Source organism: Sinocyclocheilus anshuiensis, unplaced genomic scaffold, assembly GCF_001515605.1.
Source record: "Sinocyclocheilus anshuiensis isolate Anshui unplaced genomic scaffold, SAMN03320099.WGS_v1.1 scaffold311, whole genome shotgun sequence".
NCBI classification, from domain to species: Eukaryota; Metazoa; Chordata; class Actinopteri; order Cypriniformes; family Cyprinidae; genus Sinocyclocheilus; species Sinocyclocheilus anshuiensis.
The window spans coordinates 823,812-835,125 of NW_015549606.1; the positions used below are offsets into that span (position 1 = coordinate 823,812).

The window sequence follows — 11,314 nt, forward strand, 5'->3', positions numbered from 1 at the left end:
ATATATATATATATATATATATATATATATATATATATATGTATATGTATATAAGACAATAGCAAAAACAAATTTGTAGAATTTAAACAGGCAGTGAGAATATGATTATGCGATTCATTATATTAATAGATATGTATAGTTAATACACATTAATCCATTAGATTATTCAATTAATAATTCATTATAAATGTATGAAATTACTTGAATTTAGTATAATGTGAACAGTTAAATGTGCTCACTAGGTGACTGTTCTTTGTCTGGGAAAGATTTTCAACAGTGCCTGATGAAACATCAGCTGTTTTATTCATAAATGATGATTCATTTTCACAAGCCACTGTGATTCTCTGTCTTAGGAGACACTGACGGGAGCATTTATTATGCTGTGGCTGTGCTGAGGAAGAGCAACAGAAACATCCAGAGATTCAGTGACCTCAAGAGCAAGCGCTCCTGTCACACAGGTTATGGAAGGACTGCAGGCTGGAACATTCCCATGGGTCTGCTAATAGAAAAAGGCATCATCAGACCGCAGACATGCCAAGTGGCCCAAGGTAGGACAAGTACTGTGGGCGGTCACAAGCCGTATTTAAATGAGACTCTTTTCCTCCAGAACAAGGAAGCTGACGCCATCACTCTTGACGGAGGTTACATCTACACAGCGGGGAAGAGTTTTGGTTTGATACCTGCTGTCGGGGAGAGCTACACAGGTTAGAGCCATACACTTTCAATGTACTTTGACTTTTGGACCATATGCTTTTTAATTTGAAATGGCTTCAATAAGATATGAAGTAAACATTTAAAATATGAAGAAAAAAAAAAAAATTTTAGGAAAAAAGACAGCATAGCAAAACGTAAATAAAAACTAAACTATATATATATATATATATATATATATATATATATATATATATATATATATATCATTTTGTACAATGGAACAAGCCACTGTGATTCTCTGTCTTAGGAGACACTGACGGAAGTATTTATTATGCTGTGGCTGTGCTGAGGAAGAGCAACAGAGACATCCAGAGATTCAGTGACCTCAAGAGCAAGCGCTCCTGTCACACAGGTTATGGAAGGACTGCAGGCTGGAACATTCCCATGGGTCTGCTAATAGAAAAAGGCATCATCAGACCGCAGACATGCCAAGTGGCCCAAGGTAGGACAAGTACTGTAGTGCACACATACCATGGCTTCCTAAGATCTAACACAACAGTGAAAAGCTTTCAGCTTTTTACTCAGAATGTCACTTGTAATTTTATATCAGTTATTACAAAGCTACTGAAACAAAAGGCATATTGTTCTGCTATATAAATAGCAAAATCAGTGTAATGAGGGTGTGATTCTGCTTTTAGCTGCTGGGGAGTTCTTTGAATCAGCCTGTGTACCTGGAGCCAATCAGAAAGGTTTTCCCAGTAACCTGTGTGAGCAGTGCATTGGAGACTCCAGTGGTCAGAACCAGTGTGAAAAAGGCAAGGACCTATACGACGGTTACGATGGAGCCTTCAGGTAATCCACTATACTGCAGAAAAGATCTGAAAGATTTGGTGCTAATTTGCGTTTTACCAATTGAGTATTTGCATAACAACTAAATATTTATCATGGCCTCTGTTTATATTCTCAGGTGTCTTGTTGAAGGTCATGGTGATGTGGCCTTTGTCAAACATTCCACTGTATTCCAGAACACAGATGGTAAAAAGATCTCTGTTGATTTAGGCCTTTAAACATCTTTATAGCGCTGTTCAGTTATGATGTTAATTTGTAGTCTAAACCAGAGAATTTGCCATGGATTCCCTCAGGATTGTACATTTTAATACATCTTATTTTTATAGCACCTTTTTATAGCACAAAATTTGTATACTTCACAGGTCAGAATATAAAGAATATTTTATTAAAAAAAAAGAAAGAAAACAAAACAAAAAGTAAATAAAAAAGAAAAACAAACTATAAAATAAGACAACAGGGAAAACAATTCACCGCCTTGGAATTAACAGGTTCTATCTGCATTCTGAGCAGTTTTGAGATATTGAGCTTCAAAGTTTTTGCATTCCGTAGACTTCTGTAGATAGAACCCTTTTTGTTTTCTTAAAAAAAGGCCCAAAATGTACACAGCTTACAAAAGAAACATCACATAATGTAAATAAGTTGTCACAGAATAAGATGTGAATAGCTCAGTTTTGAAAAAAATGTCAGATAGAACCTTATAATTCCAAGACGACGAATTAAAAAAATGGAAATAGTTGTAATAATAATGATATAGTAATAATAATAATTGCTAAATAGACTAAATGTAATAATTAAAAGGTGATTTTAAAAGATATGTCATCACATGATCTTTCAAAAATGTGAATGGTTGGAAGTGATCTATAATTTATATTTCTAATTTTTTAGAATAGCAGTTTTTGATTTATGAGTAAAATTAGGTACTGTATGTGATGAAAACTACTACTCAAAAAAAAATTCCAGAGAAAACCCATGGCTCAAAAATGCTCATTCTTTTCTGGGTTGAGGACTACAAACTGACAGTAAATTAATGCATTTTACATGCAGCAAGCAGACCATTACATCATGTGTAAAAGTCTCTAGTAGTTCTCTCATGTCAGAACTGTTATTTCCAGGAAACAATACAGATTCTTGGGCGGTACACCTGGATTCCCGTGAATTTCAGCTGCTTTGTTCTCAGGATTCTCGTGCTGAAGTCACTCAGTACACTAAGTGCAACTTGGCCCGTGTCCCTTCCCACGCTGTTATGATAAGACCCGATACCAACCACCACGTCATCTTTGGCCTCCTGGACAAAGCCCAGGTATGTAAATCCAAATGTCTTTTGAAAATGGAGTTGTCCTTGTTTGTATGACTTTTTGGTTTGCACCTTTCAGAATTTCTTTGGAGTTAATGCTGCCTCAGGCTTCAAGATGTTTGACTCCAAACCCTATGAGGGATCCGACTTGATTTTCAAGGATTCAACTATCACTTTAATTGGTGTAGGAGAGAGGAAGACGTATGAGGAATGGCTTGGCCAGAGCTACCTGGATGCCGTAATAGCCTTGGAGTGTTCAGCTTCATCAACAGGTACGGCTCTCATCAACAGGCCTCTCTCTCTATATATATATCCCTGGATACTTTTAATAAGTCTTTTCACTTTGTGTTTCTCTTACAGTGTTTTCCTCATCCTCACTATTGCTGATGTCCATTGTGAGCTCCCTGGTGTCTCTGTTGGCTTTGTAGCGGGTCTGCCAGCCACAGAAGTGTTCCCAGTCACTTCATCCCTTCTCGACTCTGATCTTCATACTCATGCCGAAATTTCTAGTATTTAGGTGATTCAAGTTCAAATCAAATCGCTAAATCTAAAGCTACAATATGCTTAAGCAATAGCAATGCCTTTTATCTGTGATTGTAATGGTACATAGTACGTGCCTAGTACGGTTGATAAGCTTTCTAAGTGGGTCTAGGGACATTTTGGGGACCGTCTTAAATTCGGAACTGCAAAGAGTTGGTTAAAGTCTTTTTTTTTTTAAACCAAGTTTAAACCAAAGCTGATTTGTTATTATGACCATCTGTATTATTTCTACTCTGAAATTACTGAGGGCAATAGCCATATCAGTGCATATGCTTTGCCTGTTACATATTTATTGCACAATGTTTATTGCAGCTTTTAAAACCGACATTTTATTATGTTATGAACTACTTGAAGGCACATGCCATATCAGGGAATATGCTGTGTCTAGCATTTTCCTCTTTGCTGATTTTTGCAACTAGTATCATGCAGTTGAATGCAGCATGCACTGGAGTTGTACTACTGAAAGGTTCTTTTCCTCTCGCATTCAAACTGATTCTTGCTTGCTTAAATCAACAACATACTGTGATAATGCAATTAAAATCCAAAATATTTTTTGACCAATCTAATAAGTAGTCGTTGAGATGAAATACGCTTTTGAGCTGTTATAAACTCAGCAATGCTTTCATATCAGGGGGAGGAGGAGTATTTCATTTCAATGCTTGTTCAGTCTGTTTTGTTGCCACATTGTCCATTACATGCATTTAGTTAGTATTGTTGCAATGCAAGTGTTAAATTTCTTTTACTAAACAATGTTCTCAAACTCTATTAGCAAGGCAACAATTTGGTTGCCTTTCTCTGTGAAACTTAAATTCCAAAAATGATACATACAGATCATGTGAATGAGGTGAAACTACACTATGAGATAAATGAGCAGCAATACTGTTCATTAAAACATTCAAAAAGTTTTTTTTTTTTCTTCTTCAAAATTAAATTCTGAGCGCATGGGGCTTAATAAGAATCTTTTGCATAAAACCCACAATTGTGCTCCAGCTGATGATTTACACATTGTTTAACACAGTATCATTAAATTGCTTTCTTGCTTTATGGTGTGTTTGAGAGATTTATTTTTATTTGTTCAGATACCATATCAGTGTATATGTGCTGACACATGAATGTCCTACATTAATGTCTGCTTTGTCTTGCAATTTCTTAATGAAATGATTGAGATATAACTAATATTTAGTTGCCAGGCCAGTGCGTCTGCTCAAGTATTACAGTATATTGTCACTTATTTTAACTAAACAAGCATCTTAAGATTTGTTCAGAGAAGTTCTTCACTGCAGCATAATGATTTAATGATTGGCAGGCAAATGATAAAACATGTTTATTACTTATTATTGACTGAAGAGTATTGCATTTTCATCGGTCTTATGTTATTTGAAAATTATGTTGAGATGTCCAAGATTTTATTTTAGTCCAGATCTGTTATTCTCCAGTTATGTTTTTGAAAAGTTCATATTGTAAAATGACCCTGAAGAAGACACTTTCTAGAGTTCAGGTGTGTTATAATAATATAATCAGGTATATTATAATATATCATGCATAATCAGGTGTGTTCAGCCTGTGTTATAATAATAATGTTTAAGTGTTATTAAAAAATAAATATGAATAATTAAGTATTATTTTATATGTAATTTAACATTATATTCAAGTGCAGTATGCATAAAGCTTGAGCTATTCAAATATATATCAAATAGATTTGTTATGTAATAATATTAATAATAATATTTTATGTTATTATTATTATTTAAATGACATTTCTCTTCAATATACTATTTTTACTTTAATATATTACACAAAAAAAAGGTTTTAAAAAGCTATATCTACTTTATTATTTAACTTTATTATAGATGAGTGGAAATATCATGAAGTCTGGCTGCATAACAGCTGTTGTTCACTTATAGCACCATCTGCTGATCATATAACCATACTGGATTCTACACGTGGACTTAATGGGTCATTATGTGTACTGTACATTCATAAAGCTTCAAAATACTGTATAAGCAAACCAGGGAACGGTTGAAACATTAAGGAGGAAAATGTTTTGTATTTAATGTCAACATCTATTGGGAGCGGAAGGTGTAATTGATGTTTCTTATAAAAGGGTCAACAAATCATAAAAAGCTTTCTACTATATTGGAAAATATTAGTAATATTTTACAATTTCTAAATTATAGTAGAAATATCTTATATACTATTTATATTTGTATGTCACAGGGTGAAAACGTTCCTTTTTCAGGACTTTTATTTTAAAAAAATTGGAGGCCCCTTATTATAGTTACAGTTTACAATCGTTGACGTTTACTTCACAGCACTACAACCTCTTTCGCGTGTACAGGTGTTTTAATCTCATATTTCGCATTCATGTCTCGTTTCAAACGAGGAGCACATGTGGACTCTAGAGCGGGATTTAGGCAGGAGAAAGAAGACTGCCCTGTCCCATATGGTTTACTGAAAGCTGCTAGAAAGAGCGGACAGCTCAATCTATCCGGGCGCGGTCTAACTGAAGGTAACAGTAACGTGAAACACTAACGTTACCCGACACCAGTGACATAAAGTCACAAAAATTACCATAGCAAACGTAGTTTGTGGCTCCAGCAGATATGACGTTTATTATTAATGGCATGGGAAAATACATTAAAATGCCAAGATTTTGTTCAGGTTTCTGTCCAAAAAGTTTGAATGAGATCTTATCGCGACTCACATACAATAACAACAACAGCTGTAGCAACAGTTGTATATTGGGGGATGAAATGTTTACTGTTATGAATTTCTGTAGGCTTCTGCAGTAAGTATGCTCTTGTATTTGGGTTCAGTTCCTCAGAGTGTGTGGAGGCTGAACACAGACACACCTCAGGAAGCTCAGCAGAACTTGTCATTTGGAGCTGCAGATCGGTGGTGGGAAAAGACAGATCTGACCAAACTTCTGCTGTCTTCCAACAAACTCCAGAGCCTCTCTGAAGACGTCAAACTCCTCTCTGCCTTGGTTGTCCTGGATGTAGGTCTTTGCACAACTCATTTTGTTTGAGAATGTTTTAAACCCTGCATGTCAACTCTTTTTATTCTATTCTTTAGCAAAGAAATATGGATGGCTACTTTCCTATGGTTAAATAAATGTAGCTACTTCTATAAACCACACATTACTATTACATAGTTATATTTTATTTTATTATGTACAGGTTCCACAATATTCATATTTAATTTTTAGAAAAAAAAAAAATTATAAATGTTACTTGAAAAAAATTTATAATGTCTTAGTATTTTAATTTCCATGTTTGTGGGTCTAAATTTTGTTTATATTGTAGCTGCTTTCTGTGTTGCCTTTTTCCAGATCCATGACAATCAACTAAGCTCACTGCCAGATTCTATTGGAGATCTAGAGCAACTACAGAAGCTCATATTGAGGTACTGATGGGGGCAACACTGTGTATGGAGCAATAAATCTACCTATTTTGAGTGTAAAACTTGTGTCATAATACCTGGTCCTCTCTGCAGTCTCAATAAACTGACAGAATTGCCTTCGGGTCTTTGGCGACTTACAAACCTGCGATGTCTTCATCTGCAACAGAATCTGATTGAACAGATTCCCCAGGATTTGGGGCAGCTGGTTAATTTAGATGACCTTGTAAGTGACTGAGATCTTGTCTTGACCAGCAACAAACTCTTAACTTTCCAACAGCGTTATAAAAGCCTTGATCCTGAGATAGTAGTTATATTTTCATTTAACATATACGCACTAGCGTTCAAAAATTTGGGGTCAGTAAGATTTTTTAATGTTTTTGAAAGAAGTCACTTATATTTTGATCTGTAGTGTACTGTACATCTGTGTGAAATAATCCACTGCTTTATGATGATCATTTGTTAAATCTTAGGAATTAAAGATGTTGCTGTGATTTCAAGATGCTGAATATGTGTACTTAAGTATTCCCATTATTTAGTTGTTTCCTACTCTTCCCTCTTAAAGGATCTCTCCAACAATCATCTAATGGACATTCCAGAAAGCCTGGCGAACCTGAAAAATCTTGTCAAACTGAATTTGTCCTGCAACAAGCTCAAGAGTCTCCCTCCTGCCATCAGTCAAATGAAAAGTATGTTTTGACAGTAGCAAGTGCGAATGTGAATCATGTTTATCGATTAACCTGTGAACTCATCCATCTTCTGTTAACCCTCACAGACCTGAGAATGCTGGACTGTTCCCGGAATCAGCTGGAGAGCATTCCTCCTGTCCTGGCTCAGATGGAGTCCCTTGAGCAGCTTTACTTAAGACACAACAAGTTACACTTCCTTCCCGAACTGCCCTGCTCAACACTCAAGGTAAACCACAACCACTGATGTGGTAGAATAAGTTACGATTGTCTTAAGAAGGCTAACAAGAGGCTGTTTATATATATTAAGGAACTCCACTGTGGGAACAACCAGATTGAGATATTGAAGGCAGACCATTTGAAGCACTTGAGTGCTCTGAGTTTCTTGGAGCTCCGAGATAACAAGGTGAAGAGCCTTCCTGAAGAAATAACCCTACTTCAAGGCCTGGAACGCCTGGATCTTACTAACAATGATATCAGCAGGTGCTGGGAATATGTTATTGTATGTATACTGTAAAATATAGTGCTGCGTTTTGCGGCATGTTCCACTGAGGAACAGAATTATGGACTATCATTCCTTTTTATAACTCAGTAAACAGAAAACACTGTACCCGTAAGAGTGGCAGTTTTAAAGTGATGTCTCTCCCAAAAATGAAAATTATGTTATTTACTCTGCTCATTTCATTCCAAAACTATATGACCTTCTATATCCGGAACCTAAAAAAGAAGGTATTTTGAATATTTTTTAAACAAACTGGTTCCATAATATTCATATAAATCCCATAATCGTTCAACGACCAGAAACAATGCAGCAAAATGAAAGTCAGTGGTCATTAAAATGATTTGGTTACCAGCATTCTTCAAAATATCTTCTGTTGTGTTCTACAGAAAAAAGGAAATCCTAATAAGCCTCTTTTTTTTTTTTTCAATAAGTCTCTCTTTTTGGTGAAACAGTCTGCCGTGTGGACTTGGCACATTACCCAAGATGAAGTCTTTGACTTTGGAGGGCAATCCACTGAGGGGAATCCGCAGAGATGTCCTGACTGTGAGTATTCAACATATCACAGCTGCAAAAGGGCTTTTCCTGTCTTCATTTTGTTCTTAGTAATCTGGATCAGAAAGTCTTATATAACAATATATTATATGCAGAAAGGCACTGGTGAACTCCTGAAATATCTCAGAAGTCGTGTACAAGGTATGTCTATATAATCATGTAAAGATTTAGTATGGATTTTCAGCCTCATTTATTATTAAAAGGACTATAAGAATGTTCTCTTTTGTAACATCATTGCGGGTTTTGTCTTGTTTGAAATGTAGAGCAACCAGATGGGGGCTCGAAAGAAGAGCCAAAAACAGCAATGACCCTCCCAAGCCAAGCTAAAATCAATGTGCATGCCATCAAAACTCTCAAAACACTAGACTACAGGTAATGAAAAATCCTCCCAAGTGACTTAGCAGGATTTTGTGTATTTAACAGTAAAAACCTGCCATTTTAATTAGTGAGAAACATGAGGCATCCATCCCAGACGAGGTGTTTGATGCAGTTGACAATAGTCCTGTGGCCAACGTAAACTTCAGCAAAAATCAGCTGATGGCAGTTCCATCCAGGTAATACATATGACCATTTCATCTCATTAGAAGCGTTTCAAAGAGTTACTGAACACTTACTATTCTCTCATTTCCTGCAGAATTTTGCAGTTAAAGGACACCCTAGCAGACATTAATCTTGGCTTTAACAAGCTAACAAGCATTCCGGTGGACTTTTCCATGTTGAAACAACTGGTACATATAGATCTCAGGTAATCCTTAACTTAATTTATGTCCTTTTAAGGCTCCAATTTAAAGATCTTATTTTGCTAATTCGTTGGGTTCACAGTTGTTTTTGCCACATCCTCTCAAAATGTTACTCCTTTAGCTAGGGTGCAATTTTTAAGATGGCACAGAGGGTAAAAAACTATAGTAATTGTATAGTAGATGGAAATTTTGCAAAGAAAAAGAGTAATATCTGGATTTTTAAACGACTAATCTCTTTTTTCAGATATTTTGTGCTCTGATAAATGTCACTTCAAAGCAAAATATTACTTAATGAATATGATTTAAATAAATAAGAGCTCTGAGGTCACTTAAGTGTGACATATTACCATAATTTACCATAACAAAGTGCTCTGAACTAATGCCTTTTTTTTTTTAGAAACAATCTATTGATCTCACTGCCAATGGAGCTGGAAGGCTTAACCAAGCTGCGGAGTGTTATTTTGTCTTTTAATAGGTAGGTTCTACCATTTTGACCCTCATCCCGCCATGTAAAATGAACAAATACTGTATATCAAATCAGTTTGACAAAATATAAATTATATCACTGTTTTGGTGTTTTTTTGTGGTCTGAATAGTTATTTACATTTCTCTTTAGGTTCAAGTCATTCCCAGAAGTGCTGTACCACATCTCATCCCTTGAGACCATTTTAATCAGTAACAATCAAGTTGGAGGCATTGATCCAGTCCAAATGAAGACCCTAAATAATCTATCTACTCTGGATCTGTCCAACAATGATATAATGCAAGTGCCACCAGAACTTGGCAACTGTACCAGTCTGAGGTGAGCGTCATTTTCCTTCTGATTCTAGCAAACTGTGGACTTTAGTATGTAGACTCCACATTTGACCTTTTTTTAATGAAAATGAGGCAGCGAGAACAAACGTGCAGGCTATTCAACAGAAAATCTGGACAAAAACTCTGAAAAACTGAATACTATTACAAAGGTCTTGAGCCTGTTAGTTAAGTATGATCTTATGATTCATCCTATATCTTTAGGGCTCTAATGCTTGATGGGAATCCTTTCCGTAATCCAAGAGCTGCCATCCTCAGTAAAGGAACAGATGCTGTCCTTGAGTATCTCCGAAGTCGTATTCCAACATAATCTTCACGTTTAATGTAACTTCAACCATCATTGATAAAAAATCAGTTCTTGTGCCATAACACTTTATTTGCACTCCCTGACAGTATAAAACAACAAGACACAATAATAAATCATCTCCTGCCACTTTTTAATTCATATTACCTGTCACTCTACCCTTAAAAATGGCATTGCTTCGGCATGCGTTGTAATGAATTTAAGACTTTGTCAACCAAATGAACCAACAAATGTTGTTCGTGTTGAAGTTTTACATTTTATAATTGCTTTTCAGTGTGAATGTTTATATTTTCCAATATAATGAAAGCACTAGTAATAAATTGTGAAAATAAAGCCTTTTTTATCGTCTATAAAGGACCACAGAATGACCAGTAGTAACAATAGTGACATTTTTATTATTTGTACAATAAAGATACATTATTCAAAACACCTCTTAGATACTGAAAAAAATCTGTACTCCAAAGCCGAAAATGGCTCCAATATTTGCTGAACAGAATTGGACTTTCTTCTCATTTTTATACAGGTTTGTTATTTAAATTTTTTTTAACTAAAATTTATTTTAAGTATGTACATATATCATCTGCAAAATGCATTCTAGACACAGAATATATGTCATCAATTACATATTTGCGGTAATACAGAAAAAAATTGGAAGGAGTAAACTTGCATGTGCAAATAAATGATATGATAAATTGTCACTAATTCTTTTGAACTAAATTGAATAATTTCTTCTAGATATAATTACTTTTTACACAAAAATGAAACGGCATTCAAGTTCAGTAAGTCTTAATACTGCAGAAAGCTTTAAGTACATTCACAATCTATTGGAATAAATTATTTAAATGTCTCCATTCATAGTTATTTACATCAATACTGCAATTAGACTGAATAGTACCATATATTACCTTTTATATTCAATAGGTCTTTAAACACATACAAAAATGACCATTTGGATATTCATATACATATATATGTTTATGA

At 35.1% G+C, this 11,314-nt stretch overlaps 2 protein-coding genes across 2 annotated transcripts in view; both read left to right on the forward strand.

Moving 5' to 3' along the window:
• Nucleotides 1–4,578, forward strand: part of LOC107659038 (melanotransferrin-like) — a 13,960-nt gene extending 9,382 nt beyond the window's left edge. The window contains exons 11-16 of the mRNA XM_016447833.1: nt 962–1,156; nt 1,353–1,506; nt 1,622–1,689; nt 2,616–2,803; nt 2,877–3,069; nt 3,158–4,578. Coding sequence (XP_016303319.1) covers nt 962–1,156; nt 1,353–1,506; nt 1,622–1,689; nt 2,616–2,803; nt 2,877–3,069; nt 3,158–3,225 — 866 coding nt within the window. The 3' untranslated portion in view covers nt 3,226–4,578. The remainder of the gene's footprint in view (nt 1–961; nt 1,157–1,352; nt 1,507–1,621; nt 1,690–2,615; nt 2,804–2,876; nt 3,070–3,157) is intronic.
• A 1,032-nt stretch (nt 4,579–5,610) lies between these two features.
• On the forward strand, nt 5,611–10,702 carry LOC107659012 (leucine-rich repeat-containing protein 40). The gene is made up of 15 exons (XM_016447776.1): nt 5,611–5,846; nt 6,154–6,335; nt 6,669–6,742; nt 6,833–6,962; nt 7,302–7,425; nt 7,512–7,651; nt 7,733–7,905; nt 8,377–8,467; nt 8,572–8,617; nt 8,740–8,848; nt 8,923–9,030; nt 9,111–9,221; nt 9,614–9,691; nt 9,833–10,018; nt 10,234–10,702. The coding sequence occupies exons 1-15, from the start codon at nt 5,702–5,704 to the stop codon at nt 10,337–10,339; spliced, it is 1,803 nt and encodes a 600-aa protein (XP_016303262.1). The 5' UTR covers nt 5,611–5,701; the 3' UTR covers nt 10,340–10,702.
• The last annotated feature ends 612 nt before the right edge of the window (nt 10,703–11,314 follow it).

Bases quoted from the DNA above. Each gene is read 5' to 3' on its own strand.
- LOC107659012 (XM_016447776.1), top strand. From the start codon at position 5,702: ATGTCTCGTTTCAAACGAGGAGCACATGTGGACTCTAGAGCGGGATTT. The intron at 5,847-6,153 runs GTAACAGTAACG...ATTTGGGTTCAG, and splicing joins CGGGCGCGGTCTAACTGAAG to TTCCTCAGAGTGTGTGGAGG. The intron at 7,426-7,511 runs GTATGTTTTGAC...TAACCCTCACAG, and splicing joins TGCCATCAGTCAAATGAAAA to ACCTGAGAATGCTGGACTGT.